The sequence below is a fragment of the Pyrus communis genome, chromosome 10 (assembly GCF_963583255.1).
Source record: "Pyrus communis chromosome 10, drPyrComm1.1, whole genome shotgun sequence".
Classification (NCBI taxonomy): domain Eukaryota; kingdom Viridiplantae; phylum Streptophyta; class Magnoliopsida; order Rosales; family Rosaceae; genus Pyrus; species Pyrus communis.
The window spans coordinates 1,151,299-1,177,797 of record NC_084812.1 but is presented as its reverse complement, the minus strand read 5'-3'; the positions used below and the strand labels follow the sequence as shown (position 1 = coordinate 1,177,797).

The 26,499-nt window shown below is 39.3% G+C and overlaps 6 protein-coding genes across 12 annotated transcripts; 3 read left to right on the top strand and 3 right to left on the bottom strand.

Annotated features, from left to right (window-relative positions):
- Positions 1-370: 370 nt before the first annotated feature.
- Positions 371-3,522, top strand: LOC137747640 (monogalactosyldiacylglycerol synthase 2, chloroplastic-like). The gene is made up of 6 exons (XM_068487785.1): positions 371-999; positions 1,289-1,461; positions 1,868-2,171; positions 2,303-2,527; positions 2,631-2,768; positions 2,851-3,522. Exons 1-6 carry the CDS (start codon positions 670-672, stop codon positions 3,112-3,114), a joined length of 1,434 nt encoding a protein of 477 aa, XP_068343886.1. The 5' UTR covers positions 371-669; the 3' UTR covers positions 3,115-3,522.
- Positions 3,523-6,220: 2,698 nt separating this feature from the next.
- On the top strand, positions 6,221-8,639 carry LOC137748173 (actin-related protein 2/3 complex subunit 3). The gene is made up of 5 exons (XM_068488279.1): positions 6,221-6,310; positions 6,609-6,672; positions 6,903-7,011; positions 7,112-7,381; positions 8,107-8,639. The coding sequence occupies exons 2-5, from the start codon at positions 6,670-6,672 to the stop codon at positions 8,253-8,255; spliced, it is 531 nt and encodes a 176-aa protein (XP_068344380.1). The 5' UTR covers positions 6,221-6,310; positions 6,609-6,669; the 3' UTR covers positions 8,256-8,639.
- A 476-nt stretch (positions 8,640-9,115) lies between these two features.
- Positions 9,116-13,291, top strand: LOC137748172 (ubiquitin C-terminal hydrolase 22-like). The gene is made up of 3 exons (XM_068488278.1): positions 9,116-10,237; positions 10,359-10,483; positions 12,025-13,291. Exons 1-3 carry the CDS (start codon positions 9,342-9,344, stop codon positions 12,795-12,797), a joined length of 1,794 nt encoding a protein of 597 aa, XP_068344379.1. The 5' UTR covers positions 9,116-9,341; the 3' UTR covers positions 12,798-13,291.
- Positions 13,292-13,633: 342 nt separating this feature from the next.
- LOC137748348 (protein LATERAL BRANCHING OXIDOREDUCTASE 1-like) lies at positions 13,634-15,964 on the bottom strand. Of its 2 annotated transcripts, none has more exons than XM_068488493.1 (5): positions 15,707-15,964; positions 15,130-15,387; positions 14,641-14,888; positions 14,224-14,542; positions 13,634-14,133 (listed from the first exon to the last, which is right to left on the bottom strand). In XM_068488493.1, the coding sequence occupies exons 2-5, from the start codon at positions 15,361-15,363 to the stop codon at positions 13,894-13,896; spliced, it is 1,041 nt and encodes a 346-aa protein (XP_068344594.1). In that variant the 5' UTR covers positions 15,364-15,387; positions 15,707-15,964; the 3' UTR covers positions 13,634-13,893. The 2 variants fall into 2 exon arrangements, with proteins under 2 accessions (XP_068344594.1, XP_068344593.1); XM_068488492.1 differs by having other exon boundaries at positions 15,761-15,963.
- A 3,737-nt stretch (positions 15,965-19,701) lies between these two features.
- LOC137747454 (protein LATERAL BRANCHING OXIDOREDUCTASE 1-like) lies at positions 19,702-22,072 on the bottom strand. 6 transcript variants are annotated; one of them, XM_068487566.1, is made up of 5 exons: positions 21,917-22,072; positions 21,190-21,432; positions 20,701-20,948; positions 20,295-20,622; positions 19,702-20,204 (listed from the first exon to the last, which is right to left on the bottom strand). In XM_068487566.1, the coding sequence occupies exons 2-5, from the start codon at positions 21,418-21,420 to the stop codon at positions 19,962-19,964; spliced, it is 1,050 nt and encodes a 349-aa protein (XP_068343667.1). In that variant the 5' UTR covers positions 21,421-21,432; positions 21,917-22,072; the 3' UTR covers positions 19,702-19,961. The 6 variants fall into 6 exon arrangements, with proteins under 6 accessions (XP_068343667.1, XP_068343668.1, XP_068343670.1 ...); XM_068487567.1 differs by having other exon boundaries at positions 21,190-21,444; positions 21,917-22,056; XM_068487569.1 differs by having other exon boundaries at positions 21,190-21,459; positions 21,917-22,021.
- Positions 22,073-23,913: 1,841 nt separating this feature from the next.
- On the bottom strand, positions 23,914-26,065 carry LOC137747453 (protein LATERAL BRANCHING OXIDOREDUCTASE 1-like). The gene is made up of 4 exons (XM_068487563.1): positions 25,752-26,065; positions 25,186-25,433; positions 24,691-25,021; positions 23,914-24,565 (listed from the first exon to the last, which is right to left on the bottom strand). Exons 1-4 carry the CDS (start codon positions 25,980-25,982, stop codon positions 24,329-24,331), a joined length of 1,047 nt encoding a protein of 348 aa, XP_068343664.1. The 5' UTR covers positions 25,983-26,065; the 3' UTR covers positions 23,914-24,328.
- Positions 26,066-26,499: the final 434 nt, after the last annotated feature.

Genomic DNA, 26,499 nt, shown 5'->3' with positions numbered 1-26,499 from the left:
CTCACGAGCCTTCAAACCAAAATACATGAACTATATTGCTCTGTGTCTCTTATCGTGGGGTGACCTAATTCGAACGGATGTACATAAGAATTTCTATGAGAAGAAACATAAATAAGTAATTGTTTTGGGCCAAGACTCAGAAAGAAAGCCAACCAAATTCCAGCCCCACCTAAGCAAATGCCCAAAAACCCAAGGGCCCCAAAGCAAACAAACCCACACAAGTACAGAAAAACAGAGGGTTAAACAAATAGAAACACTATTGACCAAAACAAATGGAACCACTGTTCCAGCCTCGTCAAGATTCGAATCTTTCCATCCGAACATTCCAAAAATAAAACTAAATGCGGATCCGACGGCTGGAAAATTCCTTCCCAACCCAAAAATTCCAAAGCATAATTCCAGCATCCAAACACCAATATAGCCAGCTCCCCACACATTTGCCAACTCAGCCGTCACAAATCTCACCGCCACCAAAAGCCGTTGCAAATTCTTCAAAAAATCGTTGCTAATTCCTTCAGGTATAACCCCTGTCCCTCCCCTGTTTCTCTCTGGACCAAACTTTCTCCTCCGCGAAAACCATCGTTTCCGGTGGCGGGAAAGCCAATTTGACCGTTGACGGCAACTGGGTTTTTCTTAAAGTTCGAGTCTTTGTGGATTATTAATTTAGTTATGATGTCCGTGGCGTCGCCGAGAAAGTCAATAACAGAGAAGGTGTTTGAGAGGGTTGGCGGGTATTCGTACTTGAGCAGCTACCTCAAGAACAACGGCGGAAGCCACAGAAGCCAGAGCCACCACCGTCACAACCACCACAAGGCGTGCGATAACGACGAGAGTGATGACGATTGTTACGAGGATGAGGGGACGGTGGAGCTCGTGCAGATTGGAGCTGAGCGGACCAAGAACGTCTTGATTCTCATGAGCGACACCGGCGGCGGCCACCGCGCTTCCGCTGAGGCCATTCGTGATGCCTTCCGTATGGAGTTTGGCGACGAATACAGGGTAATTGCTGATCTGGGTTCTTGATTTCTCTTCTGAATTTTCTTGGGTTTTCTTCTGATCAGATTTTAATGGTTTTTATTTTATTTTATATCGTTTTTTTAATTTGCATCTGACTCTTTTTTGTCCTTGAAGTTCATAGTTTAATTTGTATCATCTTTGCCAAAGTTTTTGCCTTTTTCTACTTGGAAATATCTGCATACATATAGAGAGAGAAAGAGAACATTTTTATTGATCTTTCCATATTCACTGTTCCTGCAATTATTCATGAGTCATTTATTCGATGTTTCAGATATTTGTGAAGGATGTGTGGAAAGAGTACACAGGTTGGCCGTTAAACGACATGGAGGGGTCGTACAAATTCATGGTGAAACATGTGCAGCTGTGGAAGGTTGCATTTCACAGCACCTCTCCTCGATGGATCCACAGAGTCTATCTCGCTGCTATAGCCGCCTACTATGCCAAGTATGTTCCCTTCCCTCCTTCCGCTTTTCGCTTTCAGTTCAATGAATACCCCATCAATAATTCTGCAAGTGGAGAGAAACTTCGGTAGAGTTGCCCTTGTGTTGGGCTTTCGTGAGAGGTGCCCTACAGAAGGTGTGTTCGGGGGCTCCTACCGAATTAGTCACAAAAAATCCCATTAAGGTTCGATAAAGCATGATATTTAGTTGTAATCAATTGAAGGAGCATTTTACAACTTTTACTTGTGCTTTAAGTTTTTATCTTCTCTTTGAAATGATTCTTAATCATCTGCTTTTCTCCTAATCAACTTTTAGATACTTTAACTAATTGGTGGAGAATCTGATTCTAAACTTCGTTTTTACATTGATTAGCTAATTAAGTACTAATTAGTGAAGTGTTTTAACTGAAGGGAGGTGGAGGCTGGTCTAATGGAGTACAAGCCGGACATTATAATCAGTGTGCATCCTTTGATGCAACACATTCCTCTGTGGGTGCTCAAATGGCAAGGCCTGCAGAAGAAAGTTATTTTTGTGACGGTTATCACTGACCTCAACACCTGCCATCGTACATGGTTTCATTCCGGGGTCAATAGGTGCTACTGCCCGTCACAGGAGGTAGCGAAAAGGGCTCTAGTAGACGGCCTTGACGAGTCTCAAACACGTGTCTTTGGCTTGCCCATCCGACCCTCTTTTGCCCGCGCGGTTCTCTCCAAGGTGCGTAGTGTTGTATGCTTGCAACCCATCTGAGAATGTGTTTGTATGAATGAAGGTCGCTATTGAGTGTTTGGTTACTGAATTTTCTTTATTGTGTCTTTTTTTGCACCCTCTAATTTGCGGTTGCGTAGGATCAACTCAGAGAAGAACTCGAAATGGACCCCGACTTGCCTGCAGTTCTGCTCATGGGAGGCGGCGAAGGAATGGGACCTGTAAAGGAAACTGCAAGGGCTCTCGCAGAAACACTCTTTGATATAGAAGCTGGAAAACCGATAGGGCAGCTGATCATCATATGCGGGAGGAACAAAACCCTCGCTGCCACGCTTGAATCCGATGAATGGAACATACCAGTGAAGGTACAAATTAGTCCTTGCTTGTTAAAACATGTTGTCTCGACAACTTTGACTCAGTTTTTGTCAAGATCTCGATGTAGGATTTTTACATTCTTTGAATTTTCAGGTTAGAGGATTTGAGACACAAATGGAAAAATGGATGGGAGCTTGTGATTGCATCATAACAAAGGCAGGACCTGGTACAATAGCAGAAGCATTGATCAGGGGGCTTCCTATTATCCTCAACGACTACATTCCCGGACAAGTGAGTGATGATTGCGCATTTTCTTTCCTTCTTGCGCGATTTGTTTCAACATTTCAATTAACATCTCCGCTTCGATTGACAGGAAAAGGGCAACGTGCCTTATGTGGTGGAAAATGGGGCTGGCGTCTTCACCAGAAGTCCCAAGGAAACAGCAAGGATTGTAGCGGAATGGTTCAGCACCAAAACAGACGAACTCAAAATGATGTCGGAGAATGCACTTAAACTGGCGCAACCTGAGGCTGTGTTCGACATTGTCAAGGACATCCACGAGCTTGCCCTCCAACGTGGTCCTCTCGCGAACATCCCTTACATGCTTACATCGTCGTTTTCGAGTTTTATTGATTGATACCTGGGGTTTAATCTTTTATTTTGATAATTCCCAGTACTAGAAGGTCATGCTATGTACAGGTACAAGTAGTTTCTACTATCATCCATCATTCTTTGGTCGCAGTGGTTGTAAATTATAATTAAGACTTTCAACCTCTGGTGTGTTTTAAGTTTGTGATTTTCTTTGTTTCTTTTAAATTTTAGGATATTGAAAGTTTAGATTAATACGGAAAAATTGGTGCAAAACCAGCGTTTTAGGATTTATACAGTCAACCCTACTTAGTGGGATAAAGCTTTGTAGTCGTTGTTAAGTTATGATTAATATGGATAGGATGGTGCCGAAGTTGACGATGTTGTATATATCAATATGTTTGCATTGTTATGGTTTATGTTTTTGCTTCAAAGTTAACTCACTTGAGGCTTCAAAGCATGTCAAAAGTGGTCTAGTTTGTTAAACTTTTACTCCAAGTATCTTCCCTTGGCCTTTTAACTATCGGCATCATCAAGCTTATTTAAGCGGTATTTGAATCTAATCTAAATTATATGTAAGATTTATTCAATCGATATTTAAATCTAATCTAAATTACATATAGGAGAATTCCACCTTGAATGCAGACAAAGGAATGCATTATTCCAACATACACGAAGTTTGAATTGAACCATGCTGTCGCAACCACGTTGCAAGCATAATTTCTCGTGGCGCCAACGGGAAAGAAAGTGACTTTAGCACTCTGGTTCTCCTCCTAAACCTGAATGTAGACAGAGAAAACAAATAATGTGCGGAAATCATTTATAACACGAAATTGAAAGTTTGGTGTTATAAATAATTGTGTAACAAAATACTTTAATGATTTAGCAAAACATAGTGGTGTGGTGTCATGTGGTTTAAGAAATGGGAAGGGGATCCTCTCTGGATCCCTTCACGTGGTTTAAGAAATGGGAAATGGATCCCTTTCTCCTAATTCACCAAATCAAGAGATTTGTGTTGTTGAAATTTGATCAAACGGCTATAAACATGGGCCCACTTTAAAAGTTATAATAACTTCAGTCGTTTGATCAATTTTCAACAGTACAAATCCCTTGATTTGGTAGATTAAAATGAATGAACCTGGAGAGGATCCCATTCCTAAGAAATGAAAGGCTCAAAGCCATGTGGGTCTCATTCCTAAATCAGGCAGCTCATTGGTTTGGGTTTTATAGTCATTAAAAAAATGGGAAATACTTTTCCTCACCCTTTAGAGATATTTTTTCTACTTATATAATAACATGTGGTGTAACACCGTGTTTCGAGTACATTGAAATTTTTCTTCTAAAATGTGAAGATGCTCATACCGTATTGTTTATCGTTAAACTAGTCTAAATTTTGAAATTTATATTTTATGAGAGATCTTTTAATCTGTTATGAACACATGCCCATACATCATAGAGGAAAGTGTCCCTTGTATAATGACATATGGAGTCTCTGCCCCTGTTCCAAACTAATCTAAATGGTAATCAATTAGGTGGGGAGCTCCCTTCCACTTTAGGAGAAATTTGTTAGTGTGCCGGAAAACATGATTCAGTACACCAAATATCATAACATAAGAGGTTGGATTTATTTTTTCTTTCTAAATCTTCAATCACTTGTATTATGGTACTTAATATATCTAATCGTCTTTCTTGCACACTAAATAATTTCTCCCACTTTAGGAGTAATAAAAAATGACCCCAAAAAGTCTAGGCTGGCTTAGGTCCTCCTCCAACTCGAACACTTGATCTTCCATCTCAGCTATCTTGTCTCTTTTTGACAGGTTTGGTTGTTGACAGTTGGGGGGAAAATGTCATTCACCGAAAAAGGAGACAAATGTTGGATTAATTTTGTTTTTTTAAGCATAGTTTTGACTAAGATTGGTAGTGGACACCTAATCACCATTTTAAATTTAATTTTATTGTACATAATTTTGGAGGACAAAAAGTCTTCAAGGGACATCACAACATTAAAATAAGGGACCGATCCATAAAAATAAAATATTTATTAAAAAAAACTTAAAACAAGGGCAACATAGAAATATTTGAGGCAAACAAGGACACAAAAAACAGATAATGATATCACATATTCACAATGACGGAACAGGATCCCCTCCGAATTCTTGTAAATTGAGCCTCTTGACTAAGGGATCCGGATTGTTAAAATTTGATTCAACGGCTACAAACAAGGGGTCCTTCTAAAAGTTATAATAATTATAACCGTTGGATCAAATTTCAACGGTCTGGATCCCTTGGTCAGGAGGCTCAGTTTACAAGGATCTAGAGGGGATTCGATTCCCACAATGACATCTTTCTTAACTAATTTTGTAAGAAGTATTTTCGTGTTTGCGTTGTTTTTGTGTTGTATCTATTATCCTAATGAGTTGTGTCGTGTCAAACTTATTATCTTAATGTGTTCATAACAGGTGATCTGATTCATTAATGAGTCGTGTTATTTTATGTGGAGTTAACGGTTATACAAGAAATTTCCATTCTAATGCATGGATATGGCAAACGATATCTCATCGAGTTTTTAACGAATGACCCAATAACATCCAATTCGTTAAAAAACTTTTAACAAGTGACCTGATAACGATATGATCGTTAACGAGTTGATTCGAAACCTAATATTTTCGTATCGTGTAGCGAATTAACTGGTCGTGCAAAATTACAAGGATTCTCCAAGGAATTAGGATCCTCTCCTGAGCAAAGGGTGATGATCCTCCTAACCAAGCCCATCGGGCTGTTGAAATTTTATCCAACATCTACAATTATTATAATTTTTAGAGGGATCCCCTGTTTGTAGCTGTTGGATAAAATTTCAATGACTCGATGAGCTTGATCAGAAGGATCCTCACCCTTTGCTTAGGAGAGGATCCTGATCCTTCTCCAAGAAAACACATCCATGTCCCAACCACAATCTACGTATTTGGGCCTTTTTTAGTTGTTCAACCCAATATATGTTAGAAGTGAACAAATGGGCCTCATGTTTGTGATTGAATAAAGAAAAGCCCCCGGTGGCGCGGATATGTGATTGACGGTTAAGATGGCGAGTTGAAGCGTACTCTCGAAAGCGAAGTATCACCTTACAGGATCCAACTCCCTACTTCCTTCCTCCCACCAAATGCCAATTCTTCGAGAACTCTCCCTCCTCCTTCTCTGAAGGCTTCACCATTTCCAAACCCCCATTGGAGATATTATTCGATCAGGTACTGAAATCTCTGCCCAATATTTACCCCTTTAATATTAATTTTTCTTTCTGTTTTCCTGGTAATTGATAAAATCTAGAGAGCGAATGGTGTTTGGTAGCTGAGAAAATCTAGAGAGTAAGAGAAAATAACGAAACCGAATTCCTTTTCAATGATTGAGTAATGACAATTACAATTTATGTTCTCTATCAAATGCGGTCATAAACTTCTTGTTATTTTTCTGTTTTTTAATTTTTAATTTTCATCATTTTTTTCACCTGAATTATTGTGTGATGTCGTCATCGCTGAACATTTTCAGGGACCCAATTGGTTGTTTGGAATCAAAGCCGTGGTGATACGTCGTCGTTTGACCCGGAAAGATGGTAAAGCCTCAATATTTTTTCCTAATTTTCAATTTTATGCTCATCATTTTGATAGATTGTTGAGGAACATTAGCTGGTAATCGTCAAATTTTCGGTTTATCGGAGGAACATTGTCTGTTGATCGTCAATTTTTCGGTTTTGATACATGTTTCTTTGATACACTGAGGAGAGAAATAATTGTTAGTGAAAGATTTGGTTAAAACAACACTTGACAACAACTATGGTGACAGGTTTATCACTCTAGTTTCGTCAACGATGAAGGTATTACTAAAGCTTGTGGGTGCCCTCTGTTGCCGTTGAAAAGCCACATAAAGGGACCTGCCCCGGTTTCAGAGCAAGGTCTGATATGTGTACAAACACATTCATATTATTAGCTGATGAAATTGTTTGATTTGGTCGTATTTTTTGTTGTTGATACGAGAAATCTTTTTGTACGCAGATAGAACAGATATTGTTGATGAAGCGATTTCATTCTTTCGCGCTAATGTTTTCTTTAGGAACTTTGATGTTAAGAGCTCGGCCGATAAGCTCCTCATTTATTTGACATTTTATATCAATGTGGCTTTGAAGCGGCTTGAGGGTTGCAGAACTTTGGCTGAAGGAACCAAGGCCATTATTAATTTGGGACTAGAAAAAGTTCCTGTTCCTGGAGAGCCGAGTTTCCCTTTCCCGGGACTTTTCCCTCTTCCTCAGTCCCAGCAGGAAGCAGGTGAAGCTCTTTCTCATCTGTTCTTACATTTAGTTGCCAGCAAAGCCGATTCATATTATTTACTCATATGTTAATTGAACTTTGGCTTAATTATCTAAGGGTTTTGTTACCAAAATAGACGTTTATTCAAAAAGCCGATTAAAATTATAAGCTACTCTAGTTTCTCAATCTCAAACCCTGGATTAATGGAACTACGATTTGGTTTTTGATCAAGGTACTCTTGATGTCTTCTCTGTAAGTTCCAACTTAATGGATATTGATGAAAAATATAAGTCGAGATGATTTGAAATATTCCAGCAGTTAGCATTTCGAACAAACGCTATCACTCTAGTTCTCGTGAACTCTCACAACGCAAGGAGCCCTACCTTTGTTTGCATGCTTGACTTGCCTTGTTTGTTTTCAGTTATGGTTGATTTTTGACTTTCTGAGTATATGACCTTGACGTGCCTTTATATTTCTCGGCATGCTTCCCAGGTTACGGAGTATGCCTTTATTTCTTTCATAGATGGTCTTGAATCGTCGGACTTGTTCCTAGACTATCAATTCCCTGTAAATCAAGAAACAGACCCTCCACAGGGATTGTTTTCGTTAGAATTTCAAATGTTTTGCTGCAAACTGAACTTGAATTGTTAGTTACTAACGTATGTTTTTCATCTTTTGATCTTCAGTTTCACTCTTATGCATATATACACTCTCTTATTTTTCAAAGTATTGAATGACTGCAGAATTGCTGAGGAATTATTTGAAGCAGATACGGGAGGAAGCAAGCGGTAGATTATTGAGCGTTGCTTATAGACCGAACGGGACTCCCAATAAGTGGTGGTTGGCGTTTGCTAAAAGGAAATTTATGAACATCATTGTTCCATCAGCCTGAATTGAATAGCCGCTGTTGTTGAGCCACCAGATTACCTTGCAAATCAGAGATACCTCTTTCCGCAACCTACGGTTTATTCTTTCTCTTTCTTTTCCTACAGAGTCCTGTATTTGAATAAAAAAACCGACTATTCCATCTACGATGAGTTATCTGACTACTACTCTATCCATCTTTCAAACCAAGTTACGAAAAATGCACCACAGAATACGCCTATGTGACGTTCATGCTCGTCATTTGTTTGTATTTTGACCAAAATATGTTCTCTCTAGCATCCCGGTCATCGACCCGCTTCGCCCGCAGGAAATGATACGGTACCCGGAGGACCATGTCATTTGTACTTTCATAGACGGAGTAGTGATAACGTGGTCCTCCATGTTGACACAAGGATTCTTCTCAAGGGTTATAATTACTCTCTAGGGATAGATAGATTCAATTGTTTGCTAGAAAAGGAAAACAACATGATTTGTAGTAATGATTTGGGATTAAATTTGTATAGGCAAATAGAAACATGAACTAATGGGCGAACTCCAAAGCAATCCATTGGTTTACAACTTTACAGTCCAATCCCATGGCTGTGAGCCAACAAAATGATTTGGGCGGTGACCAGCCGTCTAGTACAAGTTTAGGCGCATTTCTTATTTTCCAAATGTTGAGAGGCTAATCAGGACGATGGTTAGCTATCCAGTGCCTAAGCGAGGCTTAGAAGACCCTAGATGAGAACTTTTAGAATAATGTTGATATTTTTTTTTTCTTCTCAAAAACGGTGTCGATGTGACGGTGAGCATAAACCAACAATTTAAGATGATTATCGAAAATGCACTCTAACTTGATGTTCATTGTCACATGAAATGATTCAATGATTCAATGATTCGAACTTGAAGTTACTGATTTTTTAAGACCAATTCTTAACCCTTACGAAGCTGAACTGCCACCACGGTACTCATCACACTCCATGGTTTCTCACTCCTATTCCCTTTAATCTCGGCCGTTGATCTCTCCCCCTACCCATGAACCTTGGGTCCTTTAAGCGCAGGGTTTCCACCATTTTCACCCCAATCCCCGCCACCGCCACCATCATCACCGTCCATGTCGTCGATGACCAAGATCACTCATCCCCGCCAACAGATCAACGGCCAGATTTTGCCCCATCCCTGTCCCCACCTAATCGAGTTCCTCTCCAACAACGGCTCCAAGCCCTTCCGCGCCTTACAGGACTGTCTCCGGGTCAAACCGCCCGGTGGCTGCGCCTCCATCCGCCGCGATCCCAAGGAAGTCCCGCGCTGTGGCGCGTGCGGGGAGTCCGCGCGTCCCAGACTCTATGCGTGCATCACGTGCGCTGCCGTCCACTGTCACGTGCCATCCGGACCATCCCACGCGGCGGCTCACGCCTTCTGGATGCGTCCCGGTCACGAGATCGCCGTCGACGTGGACCGAGCCGAGCTCTTCTGCTGCGCGTGTAGGGACCAAGTCTACGATCGCGACTTCGACGCTGCAGTGGTCTTGGCTCAGACCGCCGCTTCGACGCTAGCATCCTCCGCCGCGTCAGCTGTCCAGAAGTACGCGCCGGAGAATCTCCGGAAGCGACGCCGTATCGATTACAAGCCGTGGATGCCTGATCTGAGAGAGCAATACTTGGTGGGAAGGAATTCCAGTCCTCTAAACGGCGACGTTTCAGCTTTGCCTTGGGGATTGCGCGGGCTCAACAATCTGGGAAACACGTGCTTTATGAACTCGGTTCTGCAGGCATTGCTCCACACGCCGCCGCTGCGGAACTACTTCCTCAGCGATCGGCACAACCGCTACTTCTGCCAGAAGAAGAGCAATGCCGAGAACGCGGGGAAGAAAGCCACCGCCAATAATATTGAAAGTGGCGGGAACAAAGGTGCTGCGCGCGTGTGCTTGGCCTGCGACATGGACGCCACGTTTTCGGCGGTTTTTTCAGGGGATCGGACGCCTTATAGCCCCGCAAAGTTCTTGTACAGGTTTGTAATCTGTACAAATCGCATTTTAATCACAATGTAGGTGGTCAGGGATGCAGCGATGGCGAAAATATTGTTTGATTTTTCGGGTTTTTGCTGATTTGTTGTTGTGGTAATGCCGTAGTTGGTGGCAGTACGCTGCGAATTTGGCGAGTTATGAGCAGCAGGACGCGCATGAGTTCTTCATTTCTATGCTTGATGGGATTCATGAGAAGGTGGATAAGGATCAGCGGAAACCCGAGAGCCAAGGTTAATTCTTTCTTAATCCGAAACTTGTATCTGTTAATCTTCATGTTGTGTTTTATGTGCATGTTACTTGAAATTCATGGGGATATCATAACATACAACTAAAGAACCAAATTTGAATGTGTATTGTTTCTGAATGCATGTATGGAATTTGAATCAGTAGGCCCCTGTGTCTTTAATTTCTTTCTGGAAGCTCCTATAGTTGAAACCGCGTTCGATTTTGTACAAGTTGATTAGTTTCTGAGAGCTTTTGAAGTTCATCTAATATTGAAATTTGTAGATAAAATCCAGTCTCAGTCATAGAGCATAGAGTAATATAAATTGGTGATTTGAAAAAAAAAAAGATTTTATTGAATTATCTAGTTTTACTAGCTAGGGAGTTGTTCGCTTTGGGTTAGTACATTTCATAAATCGTAATCGCTTTCCGTTAGCCAGCTTAGAATTTAATATTAATATCGCGTCTTTAATTTACAAGTGGCCGCATAGCGGTAAACTAGAGGTGTGAACCCGTTGATGGCTTAAGAGAGCTTCCCGTAATACTTTACCCTTACATCAGAAAATCAGTTGATCATGGACTTTTACAAGATGGAGTGAAAAATTAGGTGCTGTGGCAATATTGCAAGACAACTCACTTAAGAGTTCCTAAGGAGCAGTTGACTTCCCCATCATCTGTATTTTTTTATAGTTTTCTTTAAAGTAAGGTGACTTTAACATGTAAATGCAGGGTGTGGGTTTAGGTATCTTGCTTGTTGCCCTAGGAGTTGACAAGTGCTCAAAGATTTAGGGCTAATTTTCAACCTCTACCTGCTGGCCTGATGGCGTTATCCGCTTCACCCAGTAAGTCAACTTTCATTTGGCTGTCTTGGGTTTATCTAGCTTGGGAGTTCTCGTATTTCATAATCCTCAATTAACTCAACCTTTTTGCCATGTTTAGGGTCTAATTATAACAAGGATCCCAAACCCAGAAAATCGGAAGATTCTTTTAGGTTGGCAGCCAGAAAAAGTTTTCTCATCAGTTCTTGTGGGAGCTCCAATTCAATTTTTTCTTGCATCATCAGCCATCTTGTTGATTTCTACCTACTTCTTGGCATAGGTTATTGTCTGACTTAACTACGTTTTCTTATCGTCTTGGATACTGGGCATTTTCTCTTGCTGTCCAACTTCCCTCTTGTCTGTTGCCACTAATTGCTTGTTATGACCTCATGTTGCTTGTTAATATAGTTTTTCATTATCACTACTTAGGAAGTAAGGGGTTCCAAGGAGGTGCATTTTCCAAATTTTGTTGACTGACCTGGGACATTTAGGATAGCTGACTGATCTGGGACGTATAGGATGTAGAGGCTGTACGCATTATCAGTAAAGCTTTCACTGTAGTTGTGTTAATGTTTGTCAGATAGAGATGGATTCCAAGGCATTCTTTCTAGTGTATCCAGACATTGAAATTTTTTTGATATGCGTCTTGACGTGGATCTTCACCTCTATTTTGCATGTACTTATTGAAAGGGATGTCATTCTGATAAGTTTTCATTTCTTTTGTAGTGCAGGCAATGGAGATTGTTGTGTTGCTCATAGAGTTTTTTCTGGTATCTTGCGATCTGATGTCATGTGTATGGCCTGTGGTTTTACGTCTACAACATATGACCCATGTGTGGACATCTCACTGGATTTGGAACCTAACCAAGGAGGTTCTGCAAAGACTGGGTCCACGAAGTCAAGTCATTCTTGCAATGGCGAGGCAGATTGCATGAATTCCAGCCAAAACTGTGGAGTATCCACCCTCATGGGATGCTTGGACCGTTTTACGAGACCTGAGAGATTGGGCTCTGACCAGAAATTTTTTTGCCAGCAGTGTCAGGTGAGGCAGGAGTCTCTCAAGCAAATGTCCATAAGAAAGCTTCCTTTGGTTTCGTGCTTCCATATCAAGCGATTTGAACATTCTTCGGTGAGGAAAATGTCAAGGAAGGTTGACCGTTATTTGCAGTTCCCGTTTTCACTCGACATGGCTCCTTATCTCTCATCTTCCATCTTGAGGAGCCGATTTGGAAATAGGATTTTGCCCTTTGATGGGGACGAGCCAGATGCATCAAATGACTTGTGTTCAGATTTTGAGTTGTTTGCTGTCGTCACTCACACAGGCAAGCTCGATGCAGGCCATTACGTGACTTACTTGCGATTGAGTAATCAATGGTACAAGTGCGACGATGCTTGGATCACACTAGTTAATGAGAACATTGTGAGGGCAGCACAGGGCTACATGATGTTTTATGTACAGAAAATGCTATTTTACAAGGCAAGTGAGAAACCGGGTCCTGCGTAATTGATGAAATTTTGTTGCGTGAGACGAAAGATGGAAAAACAAAGAAGGGAAAAGTATGGAAAATCACGGTGTGGATTGTTTGCCGGAAAACAAATGTTATGGAGCTGCTTCGGCCTTTGGTTAAAACAAACCAGGCAGCTCTCTACGTGCTCGGAGCTCACCGAGGACGAGGACGGGGACGAACTCTCAGATGGAGATCGTAGCGAGCCTGAGTTTTTGGGGCAGTCCTGCATTTGGGATAAGTGTTTAATTCATAAGGTTGATATTGGTGATGGTTGATTATTTTCTCGTGGATCTTCTGTCACAGATGTTAACTGGTGACTAATATCGATGTCCAAATCAGCGAATCTCATCTTTATAGATATATCTAATGATATTTATTTGGAATTTGATTGTGGATTTTCCTTTACCCTAATCTTTGGCAGCAACATTCAGCCTCTCGTTTTCTCGTTATGCACTCTTCTTTTTAGTTATGTCATTGGATTTTCGTTTCATTTATTCAATCAATTCAATCAAGGAGTGCACGGCCAGAAAATCGGACCGAGATTTAAAAGTCATAGAAGTGATATTTGAGATTGTTCATTTTTAATCATTTTTGTCATTCCGTGAGAAATCAATGTTAAAACAGATAGTTTCTTTAATTTAACGAAGATTTTTCATAGAAGTACTAAAATATTTTGATTGACAGTGAACAATCTCGTGAACCACTTTTATCGATTTTAAATCTTCAAGACTAAAGTGAGGAATCATGTTAATTTTAGATACTATTTTGATTAAAAATTCAACGAATTTTGACCTTTGAAAATAAAAATAAAAAGGGTAAAATTGTAGAAACGTTGAAATAAAACTTAGTTAAGGAGCTATGCATATAAATATATCGTCATAATTTACATACAATTTCTTTGCAACATAAGTTGCAGAAAAAATAGATAATTAAGTTTCAACTTCAAGCTTCAGCCACTCTAATTTACAACATCTTATGAGTTTTTGGTTTGTGAGAGTTTGAGTCAAACTTGAGGGTTTTATTACGCTAGATGAAACACCTCGACAACTATAAGTTTTACGCGCAGGGGAGCGTGTGTTACGTCACATAACGTCACACATATATTTTTGCTTCTTCAATTGTTCTCCTCCCTTTCTGATAGTTTTCCATAAAGATGTCCCCATAATTTTCCATCTTTCTGTACAATCTTGGCCTCGACTCATCCACCAACCTTTCAAAAGGTTCAATTTTGTACGACTCCGCATAGCAGAATGCCGCCACCGATATCCTCTCCTTGTCTGGATGTATCACCACCTTGTGTACAGCGCCCTTGAATACTCCGTTGCTCAACATCTGCGGTGTCACAAACAACAACTTAGGTAAACCACGCGTAGTTTAGTAACACCACGTCAACACATAGTGTCGAGAACGTTTTTGATTTACCTCTACTTGGTCGCCAACTATGATGAGAAGCGCGTCAGGAACAATGGGAGCTCGAAACCACTCATCACCTTTGAGAAATTGAAGACCTTCTACTTCCTTGTCTTGCAAGACATGGGTGATTAGGGATGAGTCTGAGTGTGGTTTGAAACCGATGACGAGATCAGGCCTCGGACATGGAGGATAAAAGTTGAATCTGATATCCATGCTCCCATACGGGTCGGAAAAGCAGTTGTGCTCCAAGCCCAATGACCTTGTCATGGCCTTGAGGACAGTTTTTGTTACCACATCTAACTCCGTGGCAAATTGGTCCAAAGTCCGCCTGCAGCATGATTTGTGTCAAAGACGATATTTTAAACTACTTTAATCTACACCCGACTGGCATATTACACGTCTGCAGAACAACGACAAGTTGATTACCTAAAAGATTCGGGATTTTCAGGCCAACGTTTGAGCTTGCGGTTGTCTTGTGGAAACACAGTAAGGTATAGTCTGTCAGTCCAATCCAGTTTTTGTTGCTCCGTATAAACCACGTCGTTTCCATATCCTTGAACGTCGTTGCCTTGTCTCAAGTACTTCTTCTTATCTTCAACTGGTAGTGCAAAAAACTGTTTCGTAATCTCTCGGACCTCGTCTAAGAATTCCGGCGCAATGCCGTGGTTTATTACCTGGAACACCAAATTAATTAAAGCAACCTCCAGACACAACATGACTTTTCTTTTTATCAAGTAGAGGATTAGGTGAGATTAGCTCTTCAGTAGCGGTCACTCTCACACTCTAACGAGAGATGACCGATACTGACACATGGTTTAGAAACACCAGCATGATTTGCAATAATCATATAAACAAAACGGTTATCAAACGAGACCTAAATTGTTTCGAAGTACAAGGAGTTTGAATAGTTGAGACCTGGAAGCAACCCAATGTGTCAAGAGCTGATCTGAATTTCTCAAATTCATCTGCAGTAATTGAAGAAGCTGCGAGGAGAGCAAGATCAATAACTGGAACATCCAGTAACTGGGGAGGAGAATCATCCGGGACTGGGACTCCACCATCTTCAACTTTATGGAAATATTTCTCTGGCACCTGTTCCTCTTGGATGAGCACCTCCTGGACAGTTTTGCATCCGAATAACTCCTCCATCTTGGCAAGCTTCTGTAATTTGAGCTGCAAAACAAAGATCTGCGTTCATTGCTTTCACTTCTTTGAAAGCACATCAACTTGGAAGAAAAACAAAAGAAAGAGGTTGAAGGAGTCATCCTATTTAAATATTTATCGTCTCTAGTATGTTTTGAATGGTATGAATGTTGTGCGAAAGCGCGAAATACGAAAGGATTAAAAAAAATTTGACAAAGCAAACAATTTAAAAACATACAACGATTTATAATAGTTCGGTGTAAGCGTATATCTAAAGACAGCAAAAGTATTCTACTAATAAAAGAATGAAGATTACATACAGAATTTAGCTTTTAAATCCAAAACTTACATACACTCGATAACTCTCACTCAAACAAAGAATGAAGAAGATGAAATTACATACCAAATCTCGTCTTTCAAAAACCACTGAAGTAACACTAATATCGAATTTGCTCAGAAGGATCAAAAGATCAGGGCTGCTGCTTCCTTATCTCCCTCGATTCTTTTCCTAATCGGTTGCTCTCTCGTCTTTGAAACAAAAGGCATCATGCCTTATATCAAGTAGAGTGCTGCTGGAAATGCTCAAACTGAGATTTTTTTATGGAATTTCTGTTATTTATATTTTTAGTACAATATTTTATAATATTGATACAAAAGTTAATCTTAAACTGTGAGTGAGATTCTTTATGGACTTTCGGACACTTCACAATTTTACGTCAATTACTGTTCCAATATTATAAAACATTGTACCAAAAACATAAAGAGAAAGAGTATTAAAAATTCCACCACCAGAGAATCCCTTAGCATTTCTCTCCCAAAATTGATGGAGATCATGGATGATGATCAATTGGAATTATTGCACACTCGGTTGCCCTACTTTGAGTCACGGGCTGGAGATTTTTTCCATCTTCTGGCAGCTATTGCCTGACCAATTTGAACGGGCAGCAACTCTCCAACTATCAAAAGTAAAGTTGCTGTCATCCCTTTCAATTTCATTGAATATGTCAAAAAAAAATATGATGAACTAGATCAACGCCTTCGAAATCCTTAACCATTATCATTATTATTATTGACCTTAGTTTAAGAAGAAAATACATTGATGATGATAAGAATCATATATTAATAATACAAGCATTAAATGGCCTTCTTCTTGATAATGTATTAATAACTACACGTCACTATCAAGGGCTTAAGCCCAATGAGAGGATCCTCCTGATCAAACAATGTGGGCTATTAAATTTTCATTCAACAGCTATAATTAATATAACTTTAAAGGGATCCTCTTGTTTGTAACTGTTGAATAAAAATCCAACGACTCACGCTGTTTGGTCAAGAGGATCCTCTCCTTGAGCTCAGGAGAGGATCCAAATCCCACTATCAGTATTGTAATAACCGTTACCAAAAAAGAACCTAGTTTACACTGGGTCAGGCCCAGCCCTTTGTGTTTTAATCTAAGGCCCAATATTTTCTTTAATTTTCTTAAGCCAAAACCCGGCCCACTACTCGCTGAGTTCACTCATTTCCTTTGCAAATCGAACCACAAACCCTCCATTTCTGTAATCTTTGAGATTGGAGGAACCTAACTAAGCCTTTGCATGCGCCATTTATTCATGCAACCTGTGTTCTAAATCCCAGAATCCGGCGAGGGAATCCGGCAACATACGTGACAAGTCTCGGCCAATCCCGACCACGGTCCCGACTTACAGTGGTATACTCTCGTTTCCTATCACTTTAACTTTAATTTTAAGTGAGTTTGGTACCTAGATCGGAATCGGGAGGACTTTCCGATCAAATTCCCGTTGTTCTCCCTCGAGGGGTCCGGTGACCTGTGTTTTAACTCGGGTCCACCCGACCCATTTGTTAACCGAACCCGTTTAGCCCTGTTATATTTGTTAGATTTAGGCCTAATAACCTTGATGACCTGGCCCACAACGTAACAGGACCTAAGCCTAATAGCCCTTATGGACCCAAGCCAAATCTCTTGGGCCTAAACCCAAGACTATTAGTTCCTAATCCTCCTAAATTGAAGTCTTGGTAATTTTCTAAACGCATTTGTGAGATTTTAGTTTAAATTGGTGATGATGGGGAATGCTTAAATTCATATTTTATAGGTGCAAATATTTTGAGGCACAAACAAGAAAATTAGGCACCTATTAAGTATTGTGCTCGCAATTCGGTGAGTGAACCCCTTCTAAACTTATATATTTTTATAAATACTGGCCTAGCATGCATTACCTATATCATGATTTGCGTATTTTTTATATATTGTTTTCCAAATTTATATATTTACGGTTGATTGAAATATATTGATTTACCTACTTTACATATTACTAAAATTTATGAATTTAATCATGGCTTTTTATAAATTATGAAATATGGTTGTTATGGATTATGATTATGATTTACATTACGGATTTTATGAATGTGTTTTGCCATGGATTTATGAAACAAGGTTTGAGCTTTTGAGATTCGATGTTTGATACGAGATTTTGAGGCATGTTTTTAGTACTTAGCTAGTGGGTTATCATACAGCACATCCGCACACCACGGGTATTATGTCTATGGCCATAGGACACATATAATGAAGGAGCGAGTGATGATGCATATATATTATACCTACAGCTTCACTACCGAAAGCGGTGTCGGACAGCTTCACTAGCTGCGGCTAGTGTCGGTGTGGATGTACACTATTTTATTCAGCTTCACCTTCGAGGTGATGGACAGGTTATTCAGCTTCACCTTCAAGTGATGGACAAGTACTGCCTTCGGGCAACTATGATACCCTTAGTTGAGTACATTGCAGATTTGATTTACAGAGGTTGTACAAATGTTTTACATGGCATGCTAGGATTTTTATAAAACCTATTATGTGGTATTATATATGTTTTCAAAACAGGGAGTTAGTATGTTTTTAAATAGACTGGTTTTAGTACTTTTAGGATTATTATAAACTTTGGTCCACTCACATTTTCTGTTTTGCGCCCCCTCAGGGTTCAGTTTCGAGGCACATGATCCCGGTGTCAGGATGCTTCGGCTTAGTTATTCTCGAATCTTCTCAGTATAGGTACCATTCTTTGGGTTGTATATTTTCCTAGTAATTTTTCTACATTATTATTAATAGTTGTATGCTTTGAACACATTCTTGTTTTGATATAATTGTGCTAATTGCATATTTGTTTTAATTGTATGCATGTTTAAAAATGGCTTTGTCACCCTCGGGTGTCGGTCAGTACGTGCCTACCTTGATATTTGAGGATATCGGAGTTAGGGCGTGTCAAATATTATCAATATCTGATCTCATGTTCAAGGAAGAATAGTTGTTTTGAAAGGTAAGCACATAAAATGTGCAATCCCATACGACAAAATGCGATTGGATAGATGTAGTGATTTTTCCTCTTGTTTTTTCCTTATGCACTTCTCCTTTTAGTTCTGCCATCATTGGTGGAGCTAGAATTATTTGTGAGAGAAGGCCTTTCATATATGTATTGAGAAAAAAATTTCGAACTCATAACAAGAGCAATTGAAGTAATCTTCACAAAACTGAAATACCCATTAAATTTAAGATAAAAAATCAAAAGAAGTGTATAATACAACTAAGTCAGAGGTAGATAGCAAGGTGACCCATAAAAATTTTGAATTATATGAAGAAAATACAAAGAAATTTGGTGTGAATCGTTTGACAGAAAAAAGGAGGGCAAAAAGGAGGATTGCAAATAATAGTTGATTAGGTTGCTTTAGAAATAACATTAAAGTCGATTTTAAAACCCATCCTTAAGTTTCACTGAATCACAAAGACAAGACAAACAAAACTGTTAGAAAAATATAAGACACGACATCGTTCAATAAACTTCTTCAAAAGAGGAATTCTTCTTCTTTCTCATTTCTTACGATTCTACAACTGCCAACTTGAGGCCACTAAATTTTTTTTGCACAATGATTAGAATGGGCGCAGAACTACTTTGATCCCTCAGTGGCCCTGCCTATGTCTGCCATTGAATCTTCTCTTCATTTATTCAATCTTTCCACATGCTATGAGAGGAGTGTCTGGCCAGAAAATGAGATTGGAAAAAGCACTAGACAAAACATGTCGACAACTATAAGTTTTATACGTGTGAGTAACGTTACACATTGTATAATTGCTTCTTCCATTGGTCTCCTCCCTTGCTGATAGTATTCGAAATAGATGCCAACATAATTTTTCACCTTCTTGTACAATCTTGGCCTTGACTCGTCTACCAACCTTTCAAAAGGTTCAATCTCTTTATCCCACTCAAGTATGCAGAAGGCCACCACCGATATCCTCTCATTTGAAAATAAAAATAAAAAAGGTAAATTGTAGAAACGTTGAAATAAAACTTAGTTAAGGAGCTATGCATATCAATATATCATCATAATTTACATACAATTTCTTTGCAACATGAGTTGCAGAGACAATAGGTAATTAAGTTTCAACTTCAAGCTTCAGCCACTTTAATTTACAACATCTTATGAGTTTTTGGTTCGAGAGAGTTCAAGCCAAACTTGCGAGTTTTATTACGCTAGAAGAAACACCTCGACAACTATAAGTTTTATGCGTGGGGGAGTGTGTGTGACGTCACATAACGTTACACATATATTTTTGCTTCTTCAATTGCTCTCCTCCCTTTCTGATAGTTTTCCATAATGATGTCCCTATAATTTTTCATCTTTCTGTACAATCTTGGCCTCGACTCATCCACCAACCTTTCAAAAGGTTCAATATGTTTATACGACTCTGGATAGCAGAGTGCCACCACCGATATCCTCTCCTTGTCTGGATGTATCACCACCTTGTGTACAACGCTCTTGAATACTCCGTTGCTCAATATCTACGGTGTCACAATCAACAACTAACGTAAACCACGTGTAATTTAGTAACATCACGTCAACTCATAGTGTCGAGAACGTTTTTGATTTACCTCTACTTGGTCGCCAACGTTGATGAGAAGCGCGTCAGGAACAATGGGAGCTCGAAACCACTCATCGCCTTTGAGAAATTGAAGACCTTCGACTTCCTTGTCTTGCAAGACATGGGTGATTAGGGATGAGTCTGAGTGTGGTTTGAGACCGAGGACGAGATCAGGCCTCGGACATGGAGGATAAAAGTTGAATCTGATATTCATGTTCCCTTCTTCACCATACAGGTCGGAAAAGCAGTTGTCCTCCAAACCCAATGACCTTGTCAGGGCCTTGAGGACAGTTTTTGTTATCACATGTAACTCCATGGCAAATTGGTCTAAAGTCCGCCTGCAGCATGATTTGTGTCAAAGACGTTACAGTGGACTGGCATAACACACGTCTGCAAAACAACGACAAGTTGATTACCTAAAAGATTCGGGATTTTCAGGCCAAAAGTTAAGCTTACGGTTGCCTTGTGGAAACACAGTAAGGTATAGTCTATCAGTCCAATCCAAGTTTTGTTGCTCTGTATGAACCACGTCGTTTCCATATCCTTGAATGTCGTTGCCTTGTCTCAAGTACTTCTTCTTATCTTCAACTGGTCGTGCAAAAAACTGTTTCGTAATCTCTCGGATCTCGTCTAAGAATTCCGGCGACATGCCGTGGTTTATTACCTGGAACACCAAATTAATTAAAGCAACCTCCAAACACAACATGACTTTTCTTTTTATCAAGTAGAAGATTAGGTGAGATTAGCTCTTCAGTAGCGGTCGCTCTCAAACTAGAACGAGAGATGACCGATATTGACACATGGTTTAGAAACACCAGCATGATTTGCAATAATCATATAAACAAAACGGTCATCGAACGAGACCTAAATTGTTTCGAAGTACAAGAAGTTTGAATAGTTGAGACCTGGAAGCAACCCAATGTGTCAAGAGCTGATCTGAGTTTCTCAAATTCATCTGCAGTAATTGAAGAAGCTGAGAGGAGAGCAAGATCAATAACTGGGACATCCAGTAACTGGGGAGGAGAAGCATCCGGGACTGGGACTCCACCATCTTCAACTTTATGGATATATTTCTCTGGCACCTGTTCCTCTTGGATGAGCACCTCCTGGACAGTTTTGCATCCGAACAACTCCATCTTGGCAAGCTTCTGTAATTTGAGCTGCAAATTAAAGATCTGCGTTCGTTGCTTTCACTTCTTTGAAAGCACATCAACTTGGAAGGAAAGCAAAAGAAAGAGGCTAAAGGAGTCATCCTATTTAAATATTTATCGTCTCTAATATGTTTTGAATGCTATGAATGTTGTGCGAAAGCGCGAAATATGAAAGGATTAATAAACTAACATTAAAAAAAAATGATAAAACAAATAATTTAAAAGCATACAACAATTTATAATGGTTGGGTATACGCGTATATTGAAAGATGGCGAGAAAATTATACTAATAAAATAATGAAGATTACATAGGGTTTAACTTTCAAACCCAAAACTTACATACACTCAATAACTCTCCCTCAAACAAAGAATGAAGAAGATGAAATTACATACCAAATCTCCTCTTTCAAAATCCACAAAAGTAACACTAATATCGAATTTGCTCAGAAGGATCAAAAGATCAGGGCTGCTGCTTCCTTACCTCTCTCGATTCTTTTCCTAATCGGTTGCTCTCTCGTCTTTGAAACAGAAGGCATCATGCCTTATATAAAGTAGAGAGTGCTGCTGGAAATGCTCAAACTGAGATTTTTTATTGAATCCTCTATCCACCTTATATTTTTAGTACAAAGTTTATAATATTGACACGAAAGTTAACCTTAAACTGTCAGTGACTTTTCATGAACTTTCGGATACCTCATAATTTCACGTCAATTGTTATGCTAATATTATAAAATATTGTGCCAAAAACATAAGGAGAAAGATAGTCTATTAAATTTTCCACTTCCAGACAATCCTTAGCATTTCTCTTCCAAAATTGATGAGATCATGAATGATGATCAATTGGAATTATTACCCACTCAGTTGCCCTACGCATCTTTTGGCAGTTATTGCCTTACCAATTTGAATGGGCAGCAACTCTCCAACTACTCAGAAGTAAAGTTTCTATCATCCCTTTCAATTTCATTGCATTTTTTTCTTTTTTTTTTGGAAAAAGTTTGACCGTAGCAAAACTACAATCAAAACTCACTCAATTTTTATTAAACAACAAGCTCAAAATTACAAGCAAACCAAAGGCCCAACTTACAAATATACACAACCAAAAAAGGGCTGAAACCGACAGAAAAACAGAAAGAGACCTCACAACAGTGAAGCCCAAAAAAAACACTCAACAACTAACCGAGAAGCTTCTACAGAAGTCTCCTCCACCGATAGAAATCCAAGCCAGCCTCTGGAAACGTCAGCCACCACCAAGTATTGCTGCCTCAGGCACCACCGCCAACCTCGAACAGCAACCAGATCACAATCATTAACAGGACATAGTTGGCACCAAAAAAGGATTAGCCAATTACCAGTAAGAAACTTGTGGAAACCCACAAGCAACATTGCCGAAAACGGTAAACAGCAAGGAGAACGTGGTGGTGTGGGAAACACCCAAGCCAGAAAAAACACCCCAACTCTACACATGAACTCAAAAGGAACTATGGTTGAAGATCAGACTAAGGAAGAGATGGGGAGAGGTATACCGACGGGAGATGAAGAACATTACATGTCAGACGAGAAAAAAAGGAGAAGCATCTGGAGAAGCGAAAAGAAAAGAAGAAGAACAGAAGAAAGAGGACACGACAGAGAACGCGAAAAGAGGAGAAAATAGAAGAAAAAAAGGGAAAAGTGACAACCGATTCCAGCCAAAGCTAGAATTGACGCTTGAGAAGGTGGACAAGATGAAGGCCTCACTAAAAGGGGGGGACGAAACTCTCACAGAAGGAGAGAAGGTCTCTCACTTTTATAGAACAAGATGGCTGCCTTTTCAATCAATTTCATGTATATGTGAAACAAAAAATGATGAACTAGATCAACTCCTACGAAATCCTTAATTATTATCATTATTATTATTATTAACCTTAGTGTAAGAAGAAAATACATTGATGATGTTAACAGTCATATATTAATAATACAAGCATAAAACGGCCTTCTTCTTGATAATGTATTAATAACACGTTGCTACATTTTACTAGTATCATGTTCACTATCAATATTATTGATATCTAATGTCATGTTCATAGAAGAATAGTTGTTTCGAAAGGTAAGCACATAACTTGTGTAATCCCATACGACAAAATGCGATTGGATAGATGTAGTGATTTTCCCTCTCGTTTTCTCCTTATGCACTTTTTCTTTTAGTTCTGCCATCAGTGGTGGAGCTAGAATTCTTTGTAAGAGAGGATCTTTCATATATGTATTGAGAAAAAAATTTCGAGCTCATAACAAGAGCAATTGAAGTAATCTTCACAAAACCGAAATACCCATTAAATTTAAGAGAAAAAAAAAATCAAAAGAAGTGTATAATACAACTAAGTGGGAGGTAGATAGAATGGTAACCCATAAAAATTTTGAATTAATGAAGAAAATACAAAGAAATTTGGTGTTAGTCGTTTGACAGAAAAAATAAAAAAAGCGGGAAAAGAGAAGGACTGCAAATGATAGTTGATTAGGTTGCTTTAGAAATAATATTAAAGTCGATTTTAAAATCCATCCTTGAGTTTCACTGAATCATAAAGACAAAACAAACAAAACAGTTACAAAAATATGAGACATAACATCGTTCGACTCAACTTCTTCAAAAGAAGAATTCATCTTCTTCCCCATTTCTCACGGTTCTATAACTGCAAACTTGAGGTCGCTAAAAATTTCTTAAACAATGATCAGAATGGGCTCAGAACCACTCTAATCCCTTAGTGGCTCTGCCTATGTCTGCCATTGAATCTTCTCTTCATTTATTCAATCGTTCCACATGCTATGAGAGGAGTGTATGGCCATAAAATGAGATTGCGAAAAGCACTCGACAAAACATGTTGACAACTATAAGTTTTATTCGTGGGAGTAACCTTACACATTACATTTTTGCTGCTTCCATTGGTCTCCTCCCTTGCTGATAGTATTCGAAATAGATGCCAACATAATTTTTCACCTTCTTGTACAATCTTGGCCTTGACTCGTCGACCAACCTTTCAAAAGGTTCAATCTCTTTATCCGACTCTGGTATGCAGAAGGCCGCCACCGATATCCTCTCCTTGTCGGAATTTGTCACCACCTTGTGTACAGGGCTCTTGAATATTCCATTGCTCAGTATCTGTGGCATCACAAACAACAACTTATGTAACCACACGTAGAATAGTAACACCACGTCTTATGGTGACTGTTACGCCCAAAATTTCTTGCCACAAAATACATAATGTTGAGAACATTTTGATTTACCTCCACTTGATCACCAACGTTGATGAGAAGCGCATCAGGAACAATGGGAGCTCGAAACCACTCATCACCTTTGAGAAATTGAAGACCTTCAACTTCCTTGTCTTGCAAGAGAAGGGTGATTAGGGTTCCGTCTGCGTGTGGTTTGACACCAAGGACGAGATCAGGCCTTGGACATGGAGGATAAAAGTTAAATCTGATGTCCATTTTCCCTTGTTCTCCCCCATACAGGTCGGAAAAGCAATTGTCCTCCAAATCCAATGACCTTGCCATGGCCTTGAGGACAGTTTTTGTTACCACTTGCAAGTCCATGGTATATTGGTCTAAAGTCTGCCTGCAATAATGTTCAATAACATTAACATGATTTGTGCCAAAGACGGTATTTTAAACTACTTTAATCTACGGAGAGAGGAATTTGAACTCGAGTCTTAGGTGGTGGACGCACTGCCCTGGCCAACTGCATAACACACGTCTGCACAACAGAGACAAGTTGATTACCTAAAAGATTTGGGGTTTTCAGGCCACAGGTTGAGCTTACGGTTGTCTTGTGGATACACAGAAAGGTATAGTCTATCACTCCAATCCAGTGTTTGTTGCTCTGAAAAAACCATGTCGTTTCCATATCCTTGAATGTCGTTGACTTGTCTCAAGTACTTCTTCTTATCTTCCACTGGAAGTGCAAAAAACTGCTTTGTAATCTCTCGGAACTCGTCTAGGAATTCCGGCGACATACCGTGGTTTATTACCTGGAACACCAAATTAATTAGCATGATTGACAATAAACATACTCTTTAAATTATTTTTAATGCAGAATTTGTTTGAAACACCAAACTAATTAAAGCAACCTCTAAACATAACATGATTTTTCTTTTTATCAGATCGAGGATTATGTGAGATTAGCTCTTCAGTGGTTGCAAGGCAGAAAGTGCCCCTCTCAAACTCGAATGAGATAGGAACGACAAATGGTACAAACACCAAAATGATTTGCAATAATCGTATAAACGAAGTGGTATCAAACGAGATTTAAATTGTTTCAAAGCACAAGTTGTTTGAATAGTTGAGACCTGGAAGCAACCCCATGTGGCAAGAGCCGATCTGAGCTTCTCAAGTTCATCGGCAGAGATTGAAGAAGCTGCGAGGAGAGCAAGATCAATAACTGGAACATCCATCAATTGGGCAGCAGAAGCATCCGGGACTGGGACTCCACCATCTTCAACTTTATGGATATATTTCTCTGGCACCTGTTCCCCTTGGATGAGCACCTCCTGGACAGTTTTCGATCCTAATAACTCCATCTTCGCAAGCCTTTGTAATTTGAGCTGCGAATTAAAGATCTGCTTTCGGTGCTTTCACTTCTTCGAAAGGGGATTTGGATCCTCTCGGATCAAGGCACAAGGACAGTTCATTAAAGATCGTGTGACCACAATTAAATATTTTTTACGTAAAATAAGATTACTTTACTTTTAAAAATATAAAAAACATTTAATTATGGCATGAACTTGGAAGAAAACAAAAGAAAGATGCTAAAAGAGTCTTAACCCATTTAAATATTTATCATCTCTAGGTAATGGTCAATGTATCAACTTTTGCATATAAAATTAGGAAATTTTAACAAAAAATCCACAGTACTGTTCACTTTAACGAAAAATCGTATTTTTACACTAAAAAGTCAAACCTGATAATATTTATTTTACCTTTTATTTTGTCTTTATTATTAAAACTCAAAGTTTTCAAATCATTTTCATTAGTCTTCCTATAAAATTATGCAAGTTTAGAAATGTAGGAAAGGGATCCTCTTCGGATATTTTCCAC